The sequence below is a fragment of the Balaenoptera acutorostrata genome, chromosome 18, assembly GCF_949987535.1.
Source record: "Balaenoptera acutorostrata chromosome 18, mBalAcu1.1, whole genome shotgun sequence".
Taxonomy (NCBI): Eukaryota; Metazoa; Chordata; class Mammalia; order Artiodactyla; family Balaenopteridae; genus Balaenoptera; species Balaenoptera acutorostrata.
Genome location: NC_080081.1, coordinates 81,132,103 through 81,158,365, shown reverse-complemented (window position 1 = coordinate 81,158,365; position 26,263 = coordinate 81,132,103). Strand labels below are relative to the sequence as shown.

The 26,263-nt window shown below is 37.7% G+C and overlaps 1 protein-coding gene across 1 annotated transcript in view; it reads left to right on the top strand.

The window, feature by feature from the left end:
- The first annotated feature begins 64 nt into the window (after positions 1 to 64).
- Positions 65 to 26,263, top strand: part of RNF17 (ring finger protein 17) — a 123,882-nt gene continuing 97,683 nt past the window's right edge. Inside the window, exons 1-7 of the mRNA XM_057532722.1 lie at positions 65 to 291; positions 6,074 to 6,252; positions 9,200 to 9,294; positions 13,943 to 14,034; positions 15,901 to 16,012; positions 17,157 to 17,237; positions 18,607 to 18,707. Coding sequence (XP_057388705.1) covers positions 65 to 291; positions 6,074 to 6,252; positions 9,200 to 9,294; positions 13,943 to 14,034; positions 15,901 to 16,012; positions 17,157 to 17,237; positions 18,607 to 18,707 — 887 coding nt within the window. The remainder of the gene's footprint in view (positions 292 to 6,073; positions 6,253 to 9,199; positions 9,295 to 13,942; positions 14,035 to 15,900; positions 16,013 to 17,156; positions 17,238 to 18,606; positions 18,708 to 26,263) is intronic.

The following is a 26,263-nucleotide window of genomic DNA, read 5'->3' as shown; positions in this document are numbered from 1 at the left end:
GTAATTTCTCGGGACAAAGCCAGAGTCACTTCCTGAAAGAGGGGAATTCTGCCCCCTCCAGAATATGCATGGAAGACAGCTTGTACCTTCTCACTGCACACCTCTGCTAGCAGTGACTCAGAACAGAAAGGTCAGAGGCAAAGGAGCAGAAGACCTGAAAACCACCTCCAAAGGTAAGAAAGCCACCAAACTGCAAACGCTGTTTGGCATGGGCCTGGCGCCCTCTGGTGCACTTGGAGACCGTGTCACGCTGGCTGGCGTGTCCTCCCTACTGCCGGGTTTTGACACCAAGTGAGCGTTCGCAACTACATTTCTACTGGGCACATACCGTGTACCAGCCTCTGTGAATGTTGTATAATCAGTTATTTTCATGACAACCTGATACTTTTAGTGAATCTAGAAGGAAAACCCAAGGTTTTATCGAAACAAAAGCAGAATCGAAGTTAAAATATACTTGATCCTTTTTTAAAAATCATAATAAAATGCCATCGTGGAATATCTGTCTCTATGTTCTGAGGTGGCACTACACCAACAGTGTACAGGAAAAGGGTAAATCAAGGTTCATGACCCTGCCTATCCAAATTACTGGGTTCCATCGCACCCCACTTCCTCCCACTCCTATGCATATACCACCAACAACAAAACTGAATTTTAAAGTAGAAGGGAAGGTAATACAGCTTATGGAAGATAATGAATCACATGAATGTTTAGCTTGGGGAAAGACTTCTTAAACAATATGCAAATATTGAAAGTCAATGAAAATACCATAGTGAAATAAAACACCTTGGGACAACAAGAGATATCAAAGTGAAAAAACAAGTCACAACCTGAAAAGGATGTTTGCAATGGAATCCAGAATAAATAAGGAATTGCTACAAATCAATAAGAAATAGACAAACATGTCCCCCCACCAAACAAATATGAAAGCCTGAGTGACCAATAAATATGGCATGATGCCAGCCTTATCAGTCTTTAGAGAAATGCAAATTAAAGCCACAAGGAGATATCAAAGTACAGCCATGAATTAGCAAAAAATAAAACTGATGCTAATCCAAGCATTTGCGAGAAGGTTCATACACTGCTGGTGGGCGTGAACAAGTTGGCTAAAAGGCAAAGAAGTTTGTCTATCTTGTATACTTTTGGGTGGGGAAAATACCTCCCCAGGTAATCTAGAATACACACCTGCCTTCAGGGGGGCTTGGGATTCAAAATATGCTATTGGAGTAGTCTAGGAAAACACAAGCCAAGAAATTAAAGTGGTCCTAGATCCATAGTTCTTTGGGAACTATGTTCTACAAGAAGCAAAAACATGATCTGGAGAAATACATCCTTAATGCTGGCTTCAAAGGGTTCCCTGGGAATTCCCTGGCAGTCCAGTGGTTAGGGCTCTGAATTCTCACTGCCAAGGGCCTGGGTACAATTCCTGGTCAGGGACCTAAAATCCCACAAGCTGCACGGTGTGGCCAAAAAAAAAAAAAAAAAAAAAAAAGGATTCCCACAGATAAACACTCCCAAACGTGAGTTTAAAATCCAAAATTACCAAACACGTGAGGAAACAAATCACCATGAATGAAAATCAGTAGAAATAATAAATTGCAGAATTAGACCCTTCAAGAATGTCAGAGAAAGAAATTTGGAGGTACATAATGAAATAAGTGTTTAAAATATTAAATTAATAAAAGATAGAATCAAAAACATGAGAAAGGTACACAATACTATCCAAAAAGATCAGGCAAATTTGGAAATTTAAAAAAAAAGAAAAAAAGAACATCTAGAATTAGATTAGTCGTTGAAAATTTAACTCAATGGTCAGATTAAATGCAGATTAAATCCAGGTGAAGAGAGAACTGATTAACTGGGAGATGCATCTGAAAAAAACCATGCAGAATGCAGCACAGAGAGATAAAGAGTGGAAAATATGAAAGAGAGGTTAAGAGAAATAAAGGATAGAAAGAGAAGGTCCTGTTATTGTCTAAAAGGAGTTCCAGAAGAAAACAACAAGGAAGAGGTAGTATTCAAAAAGACAAATGGGGCTTCCCTGGTGGCGCAGTGGTTAAGAATCCACCTGCCAATGCAGGGGACACGGGTTAGAGCCCTGGTCCGGGAAGATCCCACATGCCGTGGAGCAGCTAAGCCCATGCGCCACAACTACTGAGCCTGCGCTCTAGAGCCCGCGAGCCACAACGACTGAAGCCCGTGTGCCTAGAGCCCATGCTCCGCAACAAGAGAAGCCACCTCAGTGAGAAGCCCGTGCACCGCAACAAAGAGTAGCCCCCGCTCGCCACAAGTAGAGGAAGCCCGCGCGCAGCAACAAAGACCCAATGCAGCCAAAACTAAACAAATTAATTAATTAAAAACAACAACAGCTGTCACTTGAAAAACCTTCTAAAAAAAAAAATGACAAATGACTGAGAATTTTCCAGGCCAGTATGATAGGAATGAATTCCTCAGATTGAAGAATTGCAATCAATCTCAGGGAGGGCAAATAAATATCCACACCTTGATATTATAACGAATATATAGAACACCAAAGAAAAACAACAACTTACCTATAAAGAATGACAATTGGATTTACAGTAAACTTCTCAATAGCAAAAATAAAGGTCAGAGATCAAAATGATGCTATCTCCAAAGTCTGAAAAAAAAATAACTGTCAATTTAGAATGTTATGTTACTAAATGATCATTCAAGAATGAAGATGAAATGAAAGTATCTTCATTCAAATAAAAGCTGAGAGCATTCACCGTTAAGATACTTTCACTAAAGACATTTCTTCAGGGTGTCCTTGAAGGAGAAAAATTATCCTAAAAGGAAGGTATGAGACACAGGAGGAATAAAGAATTGGCCAGTATGTGAGTAAATGGCCAGACATTATAAAACTAGATTACCTGAATAAAATTAGATTATTTCTTAAGCTAGTTGGAGCATACACGATCATTCATAATTTTATTTTTTATTTATTTATTTTTTTGGCCGTGCCATTCGACTTGCAAGATCTCAGTTCCCCCACAAGGGATCAAACCTGGACCATGGCAGTGAAAGCGCCAAATCCTAACCACTAGACCACCAGGGAACTCCCCATAATTTTATTTATTCCTTATTGTGGGGCTAAAATATTTTATAATAATTTTTTTTAATAGTGCAGGGGAGGGAATTCCAGGCAGAGGCCCTAAGGTTGGAAAGAGCTTGACCTACTTACAGAAGTGAAAAAGGCCGGCGTATCTGGAACATAGTGAGGAGTAGTGGGGAAAATGAAGCTAGAGAGGAAAGCAGAGGCCAAATCATAAAACCTTTGAAGGCCGTTTCAAGGATTTGTCCCAGTCAGTGGGAAACCATTAAAGGATTCCAAACAAAGGATTTAAACAATCTAAATTAAATATTAAGATAATTCTGGCTGCTCCATTTGAAAGGTCCAGGAGGTACTAAGACCTATTATATGAGGTCTAAACGTGTCATTGTATTTCTCACTGACCCCGATTTACCCAGAATTTATTCAGCTGGGATTACCAAGGCATAATTCCCTCCATTCGGCCTGGTGATAATCAGAGTTAATTCCTTTGTACTGCACCACATTCAATTCACCTTATGGCGCAAGAAAAAACCCCTCTGCAATGAGATTGTCATTCAAATTACAGTGGAAAAGGAGATGTGGCTAATTGCTACAATGTTGAGTGCAGGGAGAAATCTGAAGGTTTCGAGGAGGGGTAGGTGGCTCTAAAGCTGACCCATGAAGGATGAGGAGAATATGAATTGATGAAGAGGAAAGAGTGGGCATTCCAGATGAGGGGAACAGGTAATACCACTCACAAAACTGTAGAAAAATTAGCAGGCTACGTGGGAATACTGGCTTGATTGGTACTCAAAATTCCGTTACGGATTAGTAATAGAAGCTATTGGTTGGGCAGCGTGGAGATAGGTTAAGGAATCAGTACTTTTTCCTGAGGGCAACAAAGTATAAGGATTTTTGAGTACGGGTGAGCTTTTTTTAAAATTGAAATATAGTTGACATACAATGTTGTGGTAGTCTCAAGTGTACAGCATGGTGATTCAGCTTTTGTTCTTTGTGGGGTTTTTTTGCAAATTATATTCCATTGTAGGTTATTACAAGATATGGGGTGTAATTCCCTGTGCTATGCAGTATATCTTTGTTGACTTTCTACTTTATGTATAGTAATTTGTGTCTGTTAATCTCATAGTCCTAATTTGTCCCTCCCACCCCGTCCCATTTGATAACTGTAAATTTGTTTTCTATGTCTGTGAGTCTGTTTCTGTTTTATATATAGATTCATTTGTATTATTTTTAGATTCCACATATAAGTGATATCATATGATATTTGTCTTTCTTTGACTTATTTCACTCAGCATAATATTCTCTAGGTCCATCCACGTTGCTGGAAATGACAATATTTCATTCTTTTTTATGTTTGACTAATAGTCCATTGTATATATAGACCACATCATCTTAAGCCAATCGTCTGTTGATGAGCATGGGGGTTGCTGCCATGTCTTGGCTATTGTAAATAGTGCTGCTATGAACATTGGGGTGCATGTAACTTTTTGAACTAGAGTTTTCATTTTTTCCAGATATATACCCAGCAGTGGAATAGCTGGACCATATGGTAGTTCTTTTTTTAGTTTTTTAAGGAATCTCCATGCTGCTTTCCATAGTGGCTGCACCAATTTACATTCCCACCCACAGTGCAGGAGGGTTCCCTTTTCTCCACACCCTCTCCAGCATTTATTATTTGTAGACTTTTCGATGGTGGCCATTCTGACTGGTGCGAGACAATTCCTCATTGTGGTTTTTATTTGCATTTCTCTAATAATTAGCAATGTTGGGCATCTTTTCATGTGTTTGTGAGCCATCTGTATGTCTGCTTTGGAAATGTCAATTTAGGTCTTCTGCCCATTTTTTTAAATTCAGTTGTTTGTTTTTTGATATTGAGATGTATGAGCTGTTTGCATATTTTGGAATATTAACCAGGAGTGAGCTTTTGAACAGAATACCTGTTTCTATTTCCAAAAAAACATAGAGGGAAAAAGAGAAAATGAAGCCTATGTGCTGGTTTTTATTCTTAGCAGCTGAAGGCACCCTGCCATCCCCAGGTGCTTCATCCACAATATAGTTGCCAAATTGCTACCAGATTACTTCATCCCTTGCTCACTCAATTTCCCCAGGACGCTACTGCTTAAAGGGTAAGTCCAAACTCCTTAGCCCAACATTCAAGACTCTTTAAAATTCGACCCCAATATACCTCTCCAAAAAAGCTCACTTTAAGGAAATTAAAACTCTGGCCAAATGGTCTATAAATTCCGAATAGGCCACAGCATCTCCCACCTACTTTCCCTTGTTTACGCGGTTCTTTCTCCCTGCAATGCCTCATTTCTTCTGTTTACCTCTGTAAGTTCTACCCAGGTTTTAAGGTCTAGTGCAAACCCCATATTCGCTAGGAAGGCTTTTCATACAACGCAGACAATTCTTATTTTCTCTAACTTTCCTCTGGCATTTAATACAAGCTGCCTTAGTAGAAGTTACCCTTTTAGGTAGAGGGCTACATACCTCTCAAGCAGGAACCTGTTAGTTTATAAATTCTTAGCAGCCCCAAACTTTCTCAGCAGAAGGCCTTGTATATATACCATTAGTGTCGACAGCTGTTAGTAATAATGACCACCCCTTTGGTTTGAAATTGTTAACCAAATCTCCCCACCGATGGGTAGCTAGATTGGCTTCTCCACTAAGACCGCTACGATCCACTAGGGAAGGAAGTCAACTTCAACATAAAGGATCATTCGCTACTTGCGACGTGAAAAGCAATATAATGAGTAATGCGTGGTGGTGATGCTTTCGACACTGGTTGGGCATGAAACGCTTCCTGAGGACCACGCGGCCTTGTGTGGACCCCTCAGGGTCCAGGGGGTAAAACAAAGAACAGCTTCGGGCAGCCGGCTGCCCCGGGCTGACTGGGGGGAGGGCTGACTGGGGGGAGGGCTGACTGGGGGGAGGGCTGGAGCTTCCTCGCCGCCGATTGGCTCCCTGGAGCCGCCGCCTCCGGTGATTGGCCACTGCCGCGAGGGACGCCGGGACGGCACGCGGCGCGGGGCTCACATCCGAGGCGGCGACGAAGGAGGCCGCGGCGTCGAGGGCTTCGTGCTTCGCGTCCTCTGGCGGGCAGGTGGAGAGCAAGGGCCAGGCCTGGGGAGCCGCCGAGGCCCTGTGCAGCCGGTGTGGAAGAAGGTCGTCCGGAGCTCCGGGTGAGGGGCTGGCGGTCAGCCCTTGGCCCGCCGGCCGGCGGGGGAGCCGAGGGACAGGCGGGTGGGCAGTGGCCGCGGCAGCGAGAGAGAGCGGGGGAGCCTAGGCCCCTAGCCCGAGTCCGCAGGCCGCCTGCGAGGTCGGGACGCAGAGGCCTGGAGGGCAGCCCTCACCCCTCCCGAACCCCCCCTTCACCCTCCCCCTCAACCCCCTCACCGCCCGCCCCCACTCCCCACCCCTCCCCCTCACCCCCTGCCCCCGTCCACTCAACCCTCACCCCCCCAACTCCCCACCCCCCGCCCCGCCCCCACTCCATCCCCCTCCTCCCCCCACCCCCACCCCTTGCGCCGTCCCGTTCCTCACCGACCGGTTCGAAGGTTCGGGAAAGGGGGGATGTGGGAATTTGGCCGTCATGCTGTGGTGAAGCAGCAACGACCTGTGATTTTGTTGTGTGGCTCTTTTTGTGGTAACGAAGTGTTCCTGAAATTAACAGACGGGGCGGGGGCGGGGGGGCGTGTTGCTCCGTTTGGCTTCAGGCGTTGTTTGGAAAACAGCCCGTCACTTTTGTGCGTCTTGTGTTCTTCTGTCCTGGGCCGTCAGGGGCACCGTGCGCTCTTGACCCGCCCACCGAGACTCTCCTCCGCTGAAAACAGGTTCAGGTTACTTGAACGGCACCTAACGGCACCTCTGCCGGGGTGAGTTGTTGACTGTCAGCGCCTGGAGCTGCCAGAAAGTCTTAACGTCGCCCTGTGTGACTTGTCACATCTTTGTACTTGCAGAGCAAAAGTCAGTTTTCGCAGTCTCTCCGGGACGGACTCCGCTTGGGAGACCTGGGAGTGTAGAGAAAGTTGGTGTGTTTTCGGGGGGAAGAGGCAAGTTTCTCCTGCCCGGATTTCGATCGCTGCTGTTCCGTAGAACATCTCCATTATTTGAATGATGTAGTACTGCAGAATAGAGTTTTAGAACGTGACATTTTTAAAACCACCGGTTCTTTCATACATTTGTACTGTCGTGCTGAGAAGTACTCAGTTGGAAAGATGGCGCCTCTGCATGTAGAATTGTCAAAGTGCTTTGTAAGCTGTAATGCAGCACACGTTATCTCGACTTGTACAGTATCAGAAATCTTATAAACGTAAAAGCGTTTTGATTTCCTTAGTAACATTATCTCTGGAATTTAAATAGAGCTTTAAAATTTAGCTTGGTTGTGAGAAAGTTTAAGATGTTTCCTTGGCTTAAAAACTAAAGCTCTTTTTTATCAAAAGAATGCAATTATTATAATATAAATCAGCAGGAACACTAATTTTATAGTAAATGATGACTAATTTTATTTAGCTACGTTTCCCTTTTTCTTGCGAAGTCTTTTAAAATGACAACCGTTTGAAGTGACATAGCTATAATAATTGTTTATTATGATAAAGTTCTGCTTAGAGTATTAAAATCTTGGCATTAGATTTTTAATCAAGATTATGGTATTTCCCTTCATACATGCTAAGTTTGTGAAAATGATCTTTATGTGGGTCGTGTGTGTGACAGTGGTGGCATCTGACTTTTGCCCTGGTTTCTGTCTTTGCCAATGTCTTAGATCATTAAGGGGGGGGGGGGTGTCTTTTTTTTTTTTGGAGTATATTTGATTTACAATGTGTTAGTTTCAGTTGTAGGGCAAAGTGAATCAGTTAAACATATACACATATCCGCTCTTTTTTTAAGATTCTTTTCCCATATAGGTCATTACAGAGTATTGAGTAGAGTTCCCTGTGCTATACAGCAGGTTCTTATTAGTTATCTATTTTATATGTAGTAGTGTGTATATGTCAATCACAATCTCCCAATTTATTCCTCCCCCCCATCCCCCGGTAACCTTAAGATTGTTTTCTACATCCATGACTCTACTTCCGTTTTGCAAATAAGTTCATATGTACCCTTTTTTTAAATTTATTTTCATTATTTATTTATTTTTATAAATCTGTTTATTTATTTATTTTTGGCTGCGTTGGGTCTTCGTTGCGCGCGGGCTTTCTCTAGTTGCAGTGAGCAGGGGCTACTCTTCGTTGCGGTGCGCGGGCTTCTCATTGCGGTGGCTTCTCTTGTTGCGGAGCACGGGCTCTAGGTGCGCGGGTTTCAGTAGTTGTGGCTCGCAAGCTCTAGAGCGCAGGCTCAGTAGTTATGGCTCATGGGCTTAGCTGCTCTGCGGCATGTGGGATCTTCCCGGACCAGGGCTCGAACCCGTGTCTCCTGCATTGGCAGGTGGATTCTTAACCAGTGTGCTACCAGGGAAGTCCCTATACCCTTTTTTTTAGATTCCACATGTAAGCAATATCATATGATATTTGTCTTTCTGTGTCTGACTTAACTTCACTCAGTATGACAATCTCTAGGTCCATCCATGTTGCTGCAAATGGCATTATTTTGTTCAAGAGCGGGGTTTTGCCAGTTTCTCATGTCGGCTCTCACTGTCCCCTTCACAGGATGGGAAATACAAATTAACAGAGGGAAGTGTGATCAAGTAGAAAGAACATTAGACTTGGAAACAGAACTAGGTCGGAGTCTGGATTATGCCATTTACAGATCACCAAAATGTTTATCCATCTCTAGGTCGAATAAATATTCCCAGCCTACTTAGCTCTGATATTTACAATGACCAAATGAAGTACGTCAGAGCACTTTATATGATTATAAGAGATGGCAGATTCAAAGTATTATAGGTACCAAATAACTATATAAACAAAGGCAAACAATATTACATAGCTCTGCCTGTTTTTTCTTCTGATTTTTCTCCCTCCTTCTGAGTTGTATTGTTTCTCCTGAATTTTGTTTAATCATCCATTTCTAACTAAGCTAGATATCCTTTCCTATACAAGAGAATTCCCTTTAATTTTCTCCTCTGATTATACTGAATATTCAATGTTGACAAACTGAAAAGTTTAATTCACAATAGAATTTCATCAGTAGGTCACCACCATGAACTTCAATGTGGACATGCTTTTTGTGAACTGTGCTTGTTAATAACTGAAGAATACAGCACAATTACATGCCCTGATTGTGAGGTAAGTTTTATTGTCTTTCATACTGAATGCATTACAACCTAACGTTAAAGGTAAAAATGTTAGAGAAATAAAACATACTTCTAGTTAGGAACTAGAAACTTGCATTTTTGCTGCTGAGTCTTTTAAGTAAAGAAACCTAGCAAAAGGTAAAGCTTTTCACATCCATTTTATAATTGTTCAAAGAGATCAAGAAGAATGCAAGGTTAAGGTCATACACTTATTAGCCTACATATTTTGACTCTGGAGATTTCTGTGGAATATTTCCTTTTTTTATTTATTTTTATTTTAATGTAGTATATTCCTTTCAAATCTCTACACCCCCCGCCCTTATTTTTTGGCCGCGCAGCGAGCGGGATCTTAGTTCCCTGACCAGGGATCAAACCTGAGACCCCTGCAGTGGAAGTGCAGAGTATTAACCACTGGACGGCCAGGGAAGTCCCCAAATCTCTACTCCCCTTTTCCACACCAATACCATGCAAGCAAATTTTGAATTTCCCCCTGACCCTCAACCTTTGTGTGTCATCTAATTTACATTTGTGGAGATGTGTAAAAAGCCAAAACAAAACAGGAGGCAAACAACGGCCTAAAGTTAATGTTAACTTCAGAAGCGCTAAAAATAGTACAGTTGCACTAAAATCTGTGTGCCCGTAATAATGAGAACAAATTAAGGATTTAAAATAAAATTTACTGAACATTCTTTGCATTTACTACAAATATAAATGTTGCTCAGTTTATATAGTATGTTCCTGGAAAGTTGTCTTAATCTCTAAATTCATAATGTTCCACTTGAGAGATCAGAGTTTGGGGATTTGTATCCATTGTTTTCTATGGCAATTAACATAGAGGCAGAAGACCTGGAATGCAGTCCTAGTTCTGTCACCCTAAGGCTGAGTTTCCTCATTTGTGAGATGGAAATAATACCTGCTTTTTTTATCTCATAGGATTGTAAGAGTCAAATCTGAATTATGTGAAAGTTCTCTACAAGCTTTAAAATAAGTGTGATAGTCGACCCTTGATTATTTAGGTGTGGATTAACTGGTTTGCAGGTTAAACGTGATAAAAATATATATAATAATATGTATATAAACATATAAATGTATAATTTGTGAAAGTTTCAATTATAGCATAAACATTTACATATAAGAAAACATCTGTTTTGGAATTACATACTTTACAAATCATGGCCTTTATTGTGGTAAATTCCTGTCCCCTTTCCCTTTTTTTTTTTTTGACAGTCGGTTCCTCAGATGTGGCTAGCTACATAGTTAAGACAAAGGGGAACCTAGCTCCTGTGGTTGAAATGGAATATCCCTGACACATTGAGTCTTGTGGTGGGTTGACACATTGAGTCTTGTGGTGGGTAAAGAGTGAAGGGAAAGGGAAGAGGCAGAACTGTCTCTGCTCATATCCATCCTGTTCTGATATTCAAAAAACAGCAAGTTTATTAGAACTGTAACCTCTTGCCTTTTGTGGCAAATGACTTTGTGTTTAATGGTCTCTTAAGTCAGTATACTTGTATTATTTTTATTGTTTTGGGTAACATATAATGAAGTGTTTATAGTATATTTACAAATATTGGTTTTTGATTTTAGGGTTGTAACAAATCTATTTTGTATCATTTGACTAGTTCTGACTCTTACTTTGGGGGATATGTGATCTGTCCCATCCTTCCCTCCTTTTCCCCTTTCCCCCTGTGCTGAGTCCTTCAAGAAACCGTCCTGAAATTGTTACCACTCTTTTATTAGTTTTTAAAGTTTAGATTTTTCCTGATATCTTATATTTGGAATAAGAGATAATGGAAGAATCACATCTAAATTAGTGAAAAGTCTGAATTTATAGACTATTTCAGGATTGAAGTTTATTACTTTTAAATAATGTATATTGCTCTAAAAAGTAAGATTTAGGTACCTATATTCACATTAGACATATTTATAATTTATCTTTAATGTTGAAGGCCTAGGTAGTGCAGATTATTTCAAGCTTAAGCCTAAAATGATTCCATTCGGGGTTAATGGGTATACTTGTGTTCTTATTTCTGAGTTTGGGTGAATATGAATTTATCTATCAGTCTTTATCTTTTATAGTTGTATGGGTTTTTTTATAACATCCCTTCTCTGCTTTTGATTGATATTAATGGTTAATAATAACCATTCTATAATTATATACAGCAATATGGCAGGTTTTGTTCAAGGATAGGATCATACTTAGGTACCATTCCAAAAATACTGGCATTTTATTGATAATTTAGACCTGAGTCCAAAAATATATTGGGCCATGAGGAAATGATAATTTATCCAATCAATAGGTAATTAATATATATTAAAATCCCATGTGGATTGGAAATGTTAATAACATGCAAATTGAAAATGTAGAATAGAAGAGACTATAGATAATTGTGTGATCTTGGATGGGGAAGCCTTGTTAAATGTATCACTGAAGTCAGAAACCATAGAAGAAATGCCGGTTAAATTTGACCGCATTTTTTCATTTACAAGTAGAAAAAAACAACCAAGCAAAAACACCACCATACATAAAACTTAAGTGACAAGCTGTGCTGGGGGAACGGGGAGAAGATCTTTATTATATATATTAGAAGTTAAGACTCTTTACACAACTTTAACTGAAATCTTTTAAGTCAGTTGTATTTAATATTTTCTTAAATTTCCTGGGAGAAATGTCCTGTATCAAATGTACTGGTAGTAACATTGACTTCTTACTATGAAATGACAAGCCAAAGGAGCATAAGTGAGAAGGTGGATAGAAATTAAGGTTTTAGCCCCCAATTTTGGGGGGGTGCTCTTAAAAATAACATTTGATCCAATGTGATTTTTTTAAAGTAACGCTTTTCTCCTAATTATCTAATAATAACTGTCTTTGGTACATTATACTTGAAACTTGCTAGGACATCCTCTTCCCACCAAAGACACATATGGGAGACTATAACATTTAGTAGTCTGCTTTATTTCTCTCAGCATTAACCTATCCTCATGAGAGTCTCCTACGTTACTTTTAACGGCTGCATAATAAACCCTGGTACATAAGTGCTGTAATATAATCTCTCTATGAAAAACACTTAGGTGGTTTTCAAATTCTTTCACTATACTTTTGCATAATTCCTCAAACCCACTCCCACCAAAAAAAAAATCCCATCAGCAGGTTCTGTTAATTTCTATGTCTTAAAAAAAAAATAGGTGTTTGTATTTGTCACATTTTAAAAAAATGTTTGGCAATTTAATGGGCAAAAAAATGGGCATCTGCTTGTTTTAAATTGCAAATCCCTGATTACTAGTGAAATTGAGCAATTTTTCATATGTTGACTTCTCAGCTCTTCTGGGAGGATCTTTAACAGATCCTTCCAGGTCCTTGCCATATTTTCCTTTTGAATTGTCTTTTTTCCTAACTTGTAAGAATACTTCATGTGATAGAAATATTAACACTTCGTTCTGTGTATTTTAATTATTGATATTTTCTCCCAATTTTTCATTTTTAATTTTATTACATTTAACCATTCAGAAATGTTTCCTTTTTCAGTTGTTTTTTTTCCCCCTCCTTCATGGCTTCTAAGTTTTCTTTGATTAGGCAGACTTTTCATTTCAGAGTTATACATATTTATTTTTTTAATACTTATATACGTATTTTAAAAAGGTGCATATTAAATCTCTTTCTGTTCTATATGATGTAAGGTGAGTATGTAACTTTCTTCTTCAGAATGATTAGCTGGCTTTCCCACACGATTTATTGAATAATCCTTCGTCTGTTTAATGAAAATGCCATTTATAGTCTGTATGGAGTTCCCGTATATATGAGGATCTGTTTCAGGGCTTTGTTCCGTTCATGTACAGTTGACCCTTAGACAACTCAGGTTTGAACTGTGTAGGTCCATTTATACGTGGTTATTTTTCAGTAGTAATTACTACAGGACTACAGGGTCTGTGGTTGGTTGAATCTGAGGATGCAGAGGAACTGCAGATATGGAGGGCCAACTGTAAATTATATGCAGATTAACCCCGCATTGTTCAAGGGTCAACTTGTATTGTGCCACTACCCTAGTGTTTTAATACAGTAGCTTTATTATCTGGTGGGATAAATCTCCACTGAATGGTATGTTAAAATTTTTGTAATTCTTGCACATTATATTTTCCATATGAACTTTAGGTTTATATTAATTTTATATTAGATGTGTTTTAGGGTATTAAATCTTTGTCTTCAGGAACCTAACATAATTTTCCATTTATTCAGTTTTTGTTTTATGATCCCCAATAAGTTTTTTTGGTTTTCTTTTCTTAGGGCTTATATTTTTCTTATTAAAGTTATCCCCAAGTATTTTAGAGTTTTGAACATACCTTAAGATAGCACTGTAAAATTTTTACAGTAAATTTTTAAAGTAATGTTCCAAGTATTTCCTTTATAAGTGTGGTAAATATTTTAGTTAATGTTCTGTTTAATTAATAGCTGCCAAATTAACTGATTCCCTCAAAAATTAAAATAGGATAAAAATATCACATAAGTACAATTTTTCTTTGATTTAAAGAGGATTTAAGGATCTTTTCATTTATCTATGAATGGCTCACTAGTTTTTTGAATTCTGGATAAACAGAATTTATTGAATGACTTTTCTGTTTTTTTGTTTTTAATCTTTTGTCCTAAGGTTGCTTCAACTATAAATACAAAACAAGAATACTGCCCAATAGGTGGATGTATTAAAGAAGATTCTTTTATGGAAAAACTTCAGCCTAAAAAGTATGTTCCATGTGCACTTATTTTAGTATTTAAAGTTCAGTATGTTTCTGAAAGAGTTATTTTAGAATTATTTTAAAGGTCATTCTTAGTGTTTCTAACCCATTGTTTACAGAGAGCTCTTTAAGTTTATAATTTAAGCTGTTAATGAAATGGAGAATCCAGCTCCTAAAGAAGCAGCATTAGTTTGTCCTTATTTAAAGTGAGGCAAAAAAAGAATGCAAGATTTACCATTTCTACACCCTATTTAATTGTTTTAGTCTCTTTTACCTACCTTGAGCTCTTCCAGACTCTTCCTGTTCTGTGGTTCTTCATTGCCTGTCCAAATAAAATCCAAAATCCTTTAGGCTAGCAGTCATGACTTTTCACATTACTACTGCAGTTTCTCTGTCCAGATTTAAATGGGTGCTGAGAAACCAACAGAAGAGTTATTTCTTTGGGTACTAAAACCACTTGGCTGAATTCTGGCACCTGGTTATTGATAGAACCAGAGGTAGCACTCAGGCTCATTGAATGCAGGTACTGATCCCAGCTCCTCTCTTTGTATTCCATCAGTCACTTCCTCCATAAGCTCTGAGTGGAGTGATTAGAATAGATCGTTAGGAATCTTTGTGGCTCTGTGTGAGTCATAACATATAGGAGCACCTACATATCTAGCAGATGACTTACTGTGTGAGGGAGACCGACTTTAAAAGGGCAGTAAAGATTGTGCACCCGCTCCAGAGGAGGGAGCCCCTGCTCAGCTCCAGCCGGTCACTGGAGCCGTGTGTTGAGACCATCCCAGTGGTCCCAGATGATCCTTTTCTTTTCCAAGACAAAATAGAAATCTGGACTTCTACGTGAAACTTCCTTACTTTTTAAACATCATGCAAGTCAAGTCTGATTGTACTTGTCTAGATATGCGTAATGTCAAATACAGTTGCAAAGTAAAATTTTACTTTCAGAAGTAGATGAATCTGTTTTAGGTACCCCAATTTTTTTCCAAATTGCCATTTTTTAATTAGTTCTCCATGTCGAGTGTACTTACGTTAGAAACTCCTATTTCCTAATTTCGGTAGAGTTTGGTTTAAATAGTCATATATTTTAAAATAGAAGTATTCCTTGATACATGATATATTTCCTTCCTGATTTGTCTTTAATATTTTGAAACAGGAATTGAATGATGGACTCCTTATGGCTAATGCATTCACATATGTTTTCAAAAACATAAATATCCACTTTTTAAAGTAATTGAATGTTTAAAAATTACCTAGTGTATTATTTCTTTCTGTGAGAGTAACATTTAATCATAGTAAACTATCGTAGGCTTATGATTAACTTATTCAACAAACACTGAGTGCTTACTGTGTGCCAGCCAACATAGGGGTATAAAGATAAAAATAGGCCGAAACTCTAGCATCTGTAGACGAGAAATGCAGCTTACTCTTCGGTTGAAATTAACTTGCCTAGTAAATTCATTACCTTTATGTACATTAGGCAGGCCTATAAGTACATTTTTTAATAGCTGGTATTTGTGTGTATAAATACTTTAATTGAGCTTAGGACAGTTCAATGATTATCAACATCTCTACCAAAAACTTTCCAGGAAGGAGAGATGATTAGGAAATTAAAGCACAATTTATACTGTAAGCTGTTATTTTTAGAAATTTGTTAAGAAGTTGAATTCTTGATTAAAATTGTTTTATGTGAAAGCATATTTAGTCATGGTTTTCCTCTCTTTGCATATCATAGATGATTGAGAACCCACTGTAAGTGTTCTTATAAGTCATCATAAGAATTATTTTTGATAGAGGGTAAAAATCAGAATAGAAGATTTAAATCATTATATAAATGTTGATACTTAAAATAATGTACTTGACATTTTTCCAGGATGAAGAGTTGTTCTCAAGACTTCAAAAAGACTGCTGATCTACTAACTGTTGGTTTAAAACATTCAACCTCCACACACAGGACTGTTTTGAACCCATCAACTGTAATAGAGGTATGAAAAATGTAATTCATGAAGTGAGATGGGGCCAAACATTTTTACTTTTCTCTGGTAGCTTAACTTTCCTCTCCTTTCAAGGGTCCTATAATTATAGATTGTTTTGGAAGCTTAAAGGTAACAGAGGTAAACCTACACTCCTTGCATGAATCTCTTGTTTTATTCTAAACTATGTCTCAACAGTTCTCTTTTCTTCCCAAGGCAGCCCATTTTACCTTTGACCAACTCTGTTAGTGCTCTTGATATTTACCTGTATGTAGCTGCTTCCCTTTGAACCTAGTTACTGAATTCAGATTCTGTGAAACTTGTATAAAGTACAAGTTTCTAAATTCGTTTCTTCTTTAAGATTTTTTTTTTTGATGTGGACCATTTTTAAAGTCTTTATTGAATTTGTTACAATATTGCTTCTGCTTTATGTTTTGGTTTTTTGGCCGCGAGGCATGTGAGATCTTAGCTCCCCGACCAGGGATCGAACCCACACCCCCTGCACTAGAAGGCGGAGTCTTAACCACTGGACCGCCAGGGAAGTCCCACAAGTTTCTAAATTCTAAGTGTGATTTTCCAGTTGTTTTAATGGCAACTAAAAGGCCTAATGGCACTTGTTGATGATGATGTAATTGTTGTTGGAAGATTTGAATTTTACCAGTTACTACTTTTGATGACTTTAAATAATGTATTCTTTTAATTGAAGGTTAGAAACAGAATAAACTCCAAAATGCAGTTGAATGGAGTATTAAGTTTTTTTGTTAAGGAGATCATTAGTGGGCTGGGAGAGGAGAGAGCACTGTCTTCCGTGTTTAAATCTTAACGTAGCCTAATCATAATCTTGTTTTCTTAAAAACTATTACTTTTTACATGTATATATTTATGGCCGCGATAAAATTTTCAGGTAGTTTTAAGTTGCAAAATGTTTATAGGACATAATCCCATTTATTCAAAAAGACAGCTAAAAAAAGAAATCTGGAATGCTATCACCAAAACTCTAAAATGTTCACTGTTGCTTGTTTTCAGATTTCTGTAATGGGTCTATGTTGCTTTTGTAACCAAAACGGTAGCTTGATGTTTCTGCAACTAATACAGTATATCTAAGCATCTATTTTTATATTTTGTATTTGTATGTGGTCCTCCTCCCCCTTCTTAGGAGACTGAAACTGGGGAAGAAATTGATGAAGCATTGAAGGTGGCAGCCCAAAATTTTGAACAATTAAGTATTGCTGTAAAAGTAAGCATTCTGAATGATTAAATTCTATCATAAGTTAAGGCATGTTCTCCTTAAATGTGTATATTTAGATGTAACATCACTGAAGGTAGAGCTTAGCACTGAGTTATTAAGTATGATAATCTAATGAGAGAAACGTACATAAGAATGGAAAACTGTAATGGCCTGCTAGGATTAGTCTCCTAGCATTGTTGTGCTAGCAACCTACTGAAATTGGAGCTCTATTAAGGAACTCTCATTTCTGCTTGTTGTGAGCTGAATTTTGTCTTGGAAGCATTGCAGATCACCCTTCTAACATTGCTCATTATTTGGCTGTATACTGCTACACTGAGTCTTATGCTCTTTTCTTTCTTACCTCATCACCCAAGAGAGAGACTCCCTCATTTATTGACAAACAGCAAGCTCCTTGAACCTAGCAATGGCAAATTTAACAACCAAGGCATTCAAAAGGTTATAGCTGATATGAAATTTAAGACTTCAACAGATGAATTTGGGAGGGGGGTAAAAATTCAACCCATAAAAGGTTCATGTCCTTCTCACATGCAAAATACATTCAGCACATCTCACACCCCCAAAATTCTTAACCTATTTCAGCATCAACTCTAAGTCCAAAATCTCATCTGAGTATCTTCTAAGTCAGGTATGGGTGAGACTCAGGGTATGACTCATGCTGGGGCAAAATTCCTCTCCAATCTGAATGTGTGAAACTAATAAATTATCTCCTTCTAAAATACGTTGGTTGGGCAAGCATAGGATAGACATTCCCATTCCAAAAAAGGAAAAATTGAAAGGAAAAAAAGAAAGATCTCAAGCAATGATTCTTTGTTTAAAAATATAAAGAAGTATGTAGAAGAGTCAACATTTTAATTCAAGTATTTTTAAAATACTTTATATAGGTATAAAGGTTTTTTTTTTGGCCGCGGCATGCAGGATCTTAGTTCCCCGACCAGGGATTGAACACATGCCCCTGCACTGGGACCGCAGAGTCTTAACCAGTGGACTGCCAGGGAATTCCCTAATATTATATTTTAAGTTTTTATGAATTTAAGGAATCCTGCCAGAGAGAAACTCAGCTATCCAAAATGATCCATTTCCTGTACTGATTAAAAGTGATAAGAAGTTTAGAAAACTTAGTGGATTTTCTAGGCCTTTTTGCTAATTTATCAGTACAGAGTGCTAACAAAGATGTGATCTTGTTGACAAGTACCAGGATTTAAAGTTTAACCTTGTGACTTATTTTTATTATCTGATCTCTTGTGTTGTTATTTTGAAAGGTCCAAAAAGTACCTTTTACTTTCAAAATTATGTTGAATAGTACAGTTCCTACAAAATAAAAATACCAAATTAGGTCTTTGTATTATGTTCTTCCCAGATGCTCGAACACATATACAATCAAACAAAAGAGGAGACAGTCAGTCTTATAGAGGTTCTGGAGAAACAGTTTGATCAGCTTTTCACTTCTCTTGATTCCAGGTAATAAGTTAAAAATATAGACTCAGTGCAACTGAAGCTTTTAACATTAACTTGTCATTTTATTCCTTTGTACAGACTGAAGAAATGAGTAAATTTTAAATGAGTTTGGAAGGTAATGGGTGGTCCCTACAGGCTGATGTTTACAGCTTCAAAATGAAGAACTATTTATTTATTTATTTAGGCTATTTGTCTTCTGATCCCAAAGCTGTTAAAATAAACAATTTCTTTCTTAAAGCAGTTAGCACAGAAAAGTACTTTCTAATTCTGAATCCTGTTGTAGAATTCAGCATACTTGGGAAAATGCAAACATACATTTTCATGTGGATAGTTCCATCATTTTTTCAGGTATTTGCATCAGAGCAAATAATACTCTAGTGATTTTTCTAAACAAATACCATACTGTTACATATCCATTCTTTTTAAAAACGTTGAAATATATGATCTCAAATAATCTTTAATCACACTTTGCATTTCAAGAGACAGGCTCATAAAAGTTGTGATAAATATATTTAGAAATGGTACTTGTCTATTTGGCTCTTAGTTCTTTTTTTAGTCTGATTAGGATGACTAGAACATATGCTCAACACTGAATGAATCAGTTGATATTCTTTATTCCTCAATGCTGATGGTATCTCACATTTGGTATTTAATTATAACACTTAAGCGATAGGTCATGTGCATGCATTTAAAAAATATTTCTTAAAAGTAGTAAATATACGTAATGAAGTTTACCTTTTTAACCATTTAAAAATACAGTTTAGTGGTGGGGGGAGGGGTAAATCGGGAGCTTGAGATGAACATACACACACTATATAAGATAGATAACCAACAAGGACCTACTGTATAGCACAGGCAACTGTACTAAATATTCTATGGTAACCTTTTTGAGAAAAGAACCTAAAAAAGAAAGAATATATGTATATGTATAACTGAATCACTTTGCTGTATACCTGAAACTAACACAACACTGAGTATCAACTATACACCAATAAAATTAAAATTAAAAAAGTAAGTTTAGTGGCATATGGTAATTTTATGTTTAACTCTTTGAAGACTGCCAAACTGTGTTCTGTGGTGGCTACACATGTTACCTTCCCACCAGCAGTGCACAAAGGTTCCAATTTCTCCACATCCTCACCAACATGTGTTGTTTTTTTTTTTTAAAGATGAGCCATTTTCAGAATGTGAAGTGAGGTCTCATTTTTGGATTTGACTTACATTTCCGTAATGGCTGGTATTGTGGAGCACATCTTTTCATGTGCTTATTAATTGACCATTTGTTTATTTTCTCTGGAGAGGTATGTATTCCAGTCCTTTGCCCAATTTTGATTTGGATTATTTATTTTGTTGTGGTTGGAGTAGGAGTTCTTTATACATTGTGGATGTTAGTCCTTTATCAGATACATCATTTTCAGATATTTTCTCTCTTTCTGTGGCTTACCTTTTGTTTGTGTTTTTTAAAAAAGTTTTTTATTGGAGTATAGTTGATTTACAATGTTGAGTTAGTTTCAGGTGTACAGCAGAGTGATTCAGTTACACATACATGTATTCTTTTTCAGATTCTTTTCCACTATAGGTTATTACAAGATACTGAATATGGTTCCCTGTGCTGTACAGTAGGTCCTTGTTGTTTATCTCCTTTATATAGGGTAGTGTGTATCTGATAATCCCAACCTCCTAATTTATCCCTCCCTCCCTTTCCCCTTTGGTGCCATAAGATTGTTTTCTATGTCTATGAGTCTGTTTCTGTTTTGTAAGTTCATTTATATTATTTTTTAGATTCCACATAAAGGTGATATATGATACTTGTCTTTCTCTGACTTCACTAAGTATAATATTCTCTAGGTCCATCCATGTTGCTGCAAATGGCATTATTTCATGCTTCTTTATGGCTGAGTCGTATTCCATCGTATACACATATCACATCTTCTTTATCCATTCATCTGTTGATGGACACTTAGGTTGCTTCCATGTCTTGACTATTGTAAATAGTGCTGCTATGAACATTGAGGTGCATGTGTCTTTTTGAATTAGAGTTTTCGTCTTTTCCAGATATGTTCCCAGGAGTGGGATTGCTGGATCATATGGTAACTCTATTTTTAGTTTTTTAAGGAACCTCCATACTGTTCTCCATAGTGGCTGTATCAATTTCCATTCCCACCAGCGGTGTAGGAGGGTTCCCTTTTCTCCACACCCTCTGCAGCATTTATTATTTGTAGACTTTTTGATGATGGCCATGCTGACCTATGTGAAGTGATACTTCATTGTAGTTTTGATTTGCATTTTTCTAATAATTAGTGATGTTGAGTATCTTTTCATATGCCTGTTGACCATCTGTATGACCATCCTCTTTGGAGAAATGTCCATTTAGGTCTTTTGTCCATTTTTTGATTTTTTTTTTTTTTTATATTGAGCTGTATGAGCTGCTTGTATATTTTGGACATTAAGCCTCTGTTGATCACATCGTTTGCAAATATTTTCTCCCAGTCTGTAGGTTGTCTTTTGTTGTTTTGTTTATGGCTTCTTTTGCTGTGCAAAAGCTTGTAAGTTTGATTAGGTCCTATTTGTTTATTTTTGCTTTTATTTCTTTTGCCTTGGGAGACTGACCTAAGAAAATACTGCTTCTGTGGCTTGTCTTTTCACTCTCTTGATAGCATTCTTTGATCCAAAGAAGTTTTTAATTGATAAAGTCCAGTTTATCTGTTTTTTCTTTTGTTGCCTGTGTTTTGATGTCATATCCAAGAAATCATTGCCAAATCTAACATCATGAAGCTTTTCCCCCCTGTGTTTTCTTCTAAGAGTTTTATAGTTTTAGCTCTTACATTTAGGTCTTTGAGTCATTTTAAGCTAATTTTTGTATATAGTGTAAGGGAAGGGTCCAACTTATTCTTTCCCATGTGGATATCCAGTTTTCCCAGCACCATTTGTTGAAAAGATGGTCTTTTCTCCATTGAATGGTCTTGGCACTCTTGTCAAAACTCAGCTGAACCATATATGTGAAGATTTATTTCTGAGCTCTCTATTCCTTTGGTCCATCTGTCTGTCCTTGTGGCAGTAGCACACTGTTTTAATTACTGTGGCTTTGTAGCAAGTTTTGAAATCAGGATGTGTGAGCTCTCCAACTTTGTTCTTTTTCAAGGTTGTTTTGGAAGTTTAGGGTCCCTTGAGATCTCATGTGACTTTTAGGATGGGCTTTTCTATTCTACATGAAACATCATTGGGATTTTGATAGGGATGGCTTTGAATTGTAGATTGCTTTGGGTATTGACATCTTAACAATATTAAATCTTCTGGTTCATGAACGTGAGAGATCTTTCCATTTATTTTGTCTTCCTTAATTTCAGCAGTGTTGTGTAGTGTACAACAAGTGTACAAGTCTGTTGCATCCTCGGTTATGTTTATTCCTGAGTATATTCTTCTTTTTATTCTGTTGTAAAGTGAATTGTTAATTTCCTTTTCGGACTGTTCATTGTTAGTGTGTAGAAATGCATCTGTTTTTTTGTGTGTTCATTTTGCATCCTACATCTTTGCTGAATTTGTTTATTAGACCTACTAGTATTTTTGTGGCATCTTTACCTATAAGATCGTCATCTGCAAAAAGAGATCATTTTCCAACTTCTTGTAAATTTGGATGGCTTTTATATCTTTCTTTTTTTTTGCCTATTTACTCTGGCTAGAACTGACAATGATATATTAAATAGCAGTGGCAAAATCTCACATCCTTTTCTTGCTACCGTTCTTAGAAGAAAAGCTGTCAGTCTATCATCTAATGTAATGTTAGCTGTGGGTTTTTCTTATATAGCCTTTATTATGTTGATGTAGTTTCCCTCAATTCCTAATTTGAGTGCTTTTATCCTGAAAGGTGTTGAGAACGTCACATCCTTTTTCTCTATCATTTGAAAGGACCCTATGGGGGGTTTTACTTGTTTCTGTTAATGTGGTGTATAACATTAATTGATATTCATATGTTGAAGCTTCCTTCATTCCAGGGAATAAATCCCACTTGGCAGGATGTGGTGTTCTTTCACTATACTGCTGATTCAATTTACTAGTATTTTATTGAGGGTTTTGCATTAATACTTGTAAGAGACGTTGATCTATAGTTTTCTTGTAGTGTTTTCATATGGCTTTGGTATGAGGGCAGTGCTGGTCTCATAGACTAAGTTAGGAGATGTTTTCTCTGGCTCTTCAGTTTTTTGGCAGAGTTTGAGGAGGATTGGCGTTAATTCTTCATAAAACTTTTGGTGAAGCCATCTAGTCCAGGGCTTCTCTTTCTGGGGAAGCTTTTGATTACTGATTCAATCTTATTACTTTTTTTTGGTCTGCTCAGATTTTCTATTTCTTCATGATTCAGTGTTGGTAGGTGGTGTGTTTCTAGGAATTCGTCCATTTCGTTTAGGTTATCCAGTTTCTTGGCATACAGTTGTTTACAGCACTGTTTTCAAATATTTTTTGTTTCTGTAAAATTGATCATCCTATGCCTACTTTATTTTTGATTTTAGTAAGTTGGCTCTTCTCTTGTTTTCCCAGATAGTGTAGCTGAAAGTGGTCAATTTTGATCTTCTCAAAGAATCACCTTTTGGTTTCTTTGATTTTTCTCTATTTTATCCTATTTATTCACTTATTTCCACTCTAATCTTACTACTTCTTCCTTCTGCTAGCTTTGGGTTTAGTTTTTTCTTTTCTGGTTCCTAAGGTGTAAAGTTAGTTTGTTGGTTTGCCATGCCTTTTTTAGTGTGTTTACAGCTGTATATTTCTCTTTTAGCTCTGCTTTCACTGCATCCCATAAATTTTGATACTTTGTTTTTCCATTTTCATTTGTCTCAAGATATTCTCCTTGTGTTTTTTTTCTTTGATCCATTTGTGTTTAGTAGTATGTTATTTAATTTCCACATATTTGTGAATTTTCCAGTTTCCTTCTATTATTGATTTCTAGTTTCACTCCCTTGTGATCAGAAAAGATACTTTGTATACTTTCAGTCTTTTAAAATGTATTAAGAGTTCTTTTTTGCCCTAATATGTGGTCTAACGTGGAGAGCGCTCCATGTATGCTTGAGGAAGATGTGTATCGTCTGTCATTGGGCGGAGTGTTTGTATGTTAGGTCCAGTTGGTCTACAATGTTGTTTAAGTAGTCTGTTTCCTTACTGATATTCTGTATGGTTTTTCTGTCCACAATTGGAAGTGTAGGATATTGAAGTCTCCAACTATACTTACAGAGCTCTCTATTTTTCCTTTATTACATCAATGTTTGCATCATATATTTTGGGCCTCTGACGTTTGGTACATATGTATTTATAATTGTTTTATCTTATTGGTGAATTGACCCTTTTATCAGTCTATAATGTCCTTCTTTGTCTTGTAACAGTTTTTGACTTAGTGTCTATTTTGCCTGAAATTAGCATAGCCACCCTAGCTCTCTTTCAGTTACTATTTGCATAGAATATCTCTTTCCATCCATTCACTTTCAACCTATGTTTGTCTTTAGATGTAAAATGAGTCTCTTATAGACCTAACTATATGCTGTCATTAAAAAAAAAATCCCAGGCTTCTCTGGTGGTGCAGTGGTTAAGAATCCGCCTGCCAATGCAGGAGACACTGGTTCGAGCCCTAGTCCGGGAAGATCCCACATGGCGTGGAGCAGCTAAGCCCATATACCACAACTACTGAGCCTGTGCTCTAGAGCCCACGAGCCACAACTGCTGAGCCTGCGTGCTGCAACTACTGAAGCCCGGGCCTCTAGAGCCCGTGCTCTGCAACAAGAGAAGCCACGGTTATGAGAAGCCCGTGCACCACAACAAAGAGTAGCCCCCGCTCACCACAACTAGAGAAAGTCCACGTGCAGCAACAAAGACCCAACGCAGACGAAAATAAATTAAAAAAAAAAACAACTCACTTTTCTTCCCTCTGTGCCTTTTTTAAAATTTTTATTTATTTTTATTTTTGGCTGCGTTGGGGCTTCGTTGCTGCACACGGGCTTTCTCTAATTGCGGTGAGCGGGGCTTATTCTTCTTTGTGGTGTGCGGGCTTCTATATATGTCTCATAGCTTTTTTTGTCATTCATTTCCTCTATTACTACCTTCTTTTCTGTTTACTTGATTTTTTTTTTGGAGGTGACACATTTTGATTCCCTTCTCATTTCTTTTTTGCATATTCTATAGTTAGTTTTTTTTGTGGTTATCATGGGCATTACAAATAACATCCTCACATCTATTTCGAATTGAAACCAGCACAACTGAATTGCATACAAAACCTCTACTTTACATTTCCACCCCTTCTTTATGTTTTGTTGTCACAGTTGCGTCTTTATACATTGTGTACCCATTGACATAGCTTTATAGTCATTTTATGTATTTGTTCTTTAAATGCTGTGGAAAATATAGAGGAGTCATAAACCAAAATTACAATAATAATACATTTTGTATTTGCCCATGTATTTACCTTCTCCAGAGATGTTGATCTCTTTCATTTTAGCCTGAAGGGTTCCCTTTTGGAAAAAACCCCGAACGATCTGATTTAAAAATGGACAGAGGGACTGAATAGACATTTTTCCAAAGAAGACATACACCTGGCCAGTGGGTACCTGAAAAGGTGCTCAACGTCACTAATCATCAGGAAAATGCAAATGAAAACCACAATGAGATATCATCTCATACCTGTTAGTATGGCTATTCTTGAAAATATAGGAGATAACAAATGGTAGCAAAGATGTGGAGAAATGCAAACCTTTGTGTATTGTTGGTGAGTATGTAAATTGGTGCAGCCACTATGGAAAACGTATGGAGGTGCTTCAAAAAATTAAGAATCCACTCATTCTAATTCTGGGTATTTATTCGAAGAAAATAAACACACTAATTCGAAAAGATATATGCACCCCTGTGATCAATGCAGCATTATTTACAACAGCCAAGATAAGGAAACAACCTAAGAGTCCATCAATGGATGAATGTTTAAAGAAGATGTGGGTGTGTGGGTGTGTGTACGCACACACACGTATAGATGTCTGTGTACGTAATGGAATATCACACAGCCATTAAAAAGAAGGGAATCTTGTCAGGCCCTAGATGCAGAGAACAGATTGGTGACTGCTAAGAGGTGGAGGCGGGTGGGCGAGGGGGGTGAAAGGAGGCAGGAGGTGCCGCCTCCCAGTTACAAAATGAGTGCGCCGTGCGGGTGCAGCGCAGAGCGGGTGGCCGCAGTTGCTACCGTGGTGTCACGTGTTTGAGAGCCACTAAGAGAGCAGGTCTCGAACGTCCCTGTCACAAGGGAGACCTCTGTAACTGTGGTGGTGGATGGCAGCTGGGCATTTTGCAGTATATGCAATTATCAGTTCATAATGCTGTACCCTGAAATGAGCACAATGTCATGGGTCAACATACCTCAGTTTTTTTAAATAAAATTTTTTAAGTTAAAATTAAGTTTTTGAAAAAGAGAATTGGACGTTTGCAAAAACAGCCACCTCTCCCAGTCTTTGCAGACTGTCTGCCTGTGCAGCTGAGTTTTTGGATCAGCCTGGGTGAATGCTTAAGGTACTTTCAGGTCTTCTCTGAACATGTAT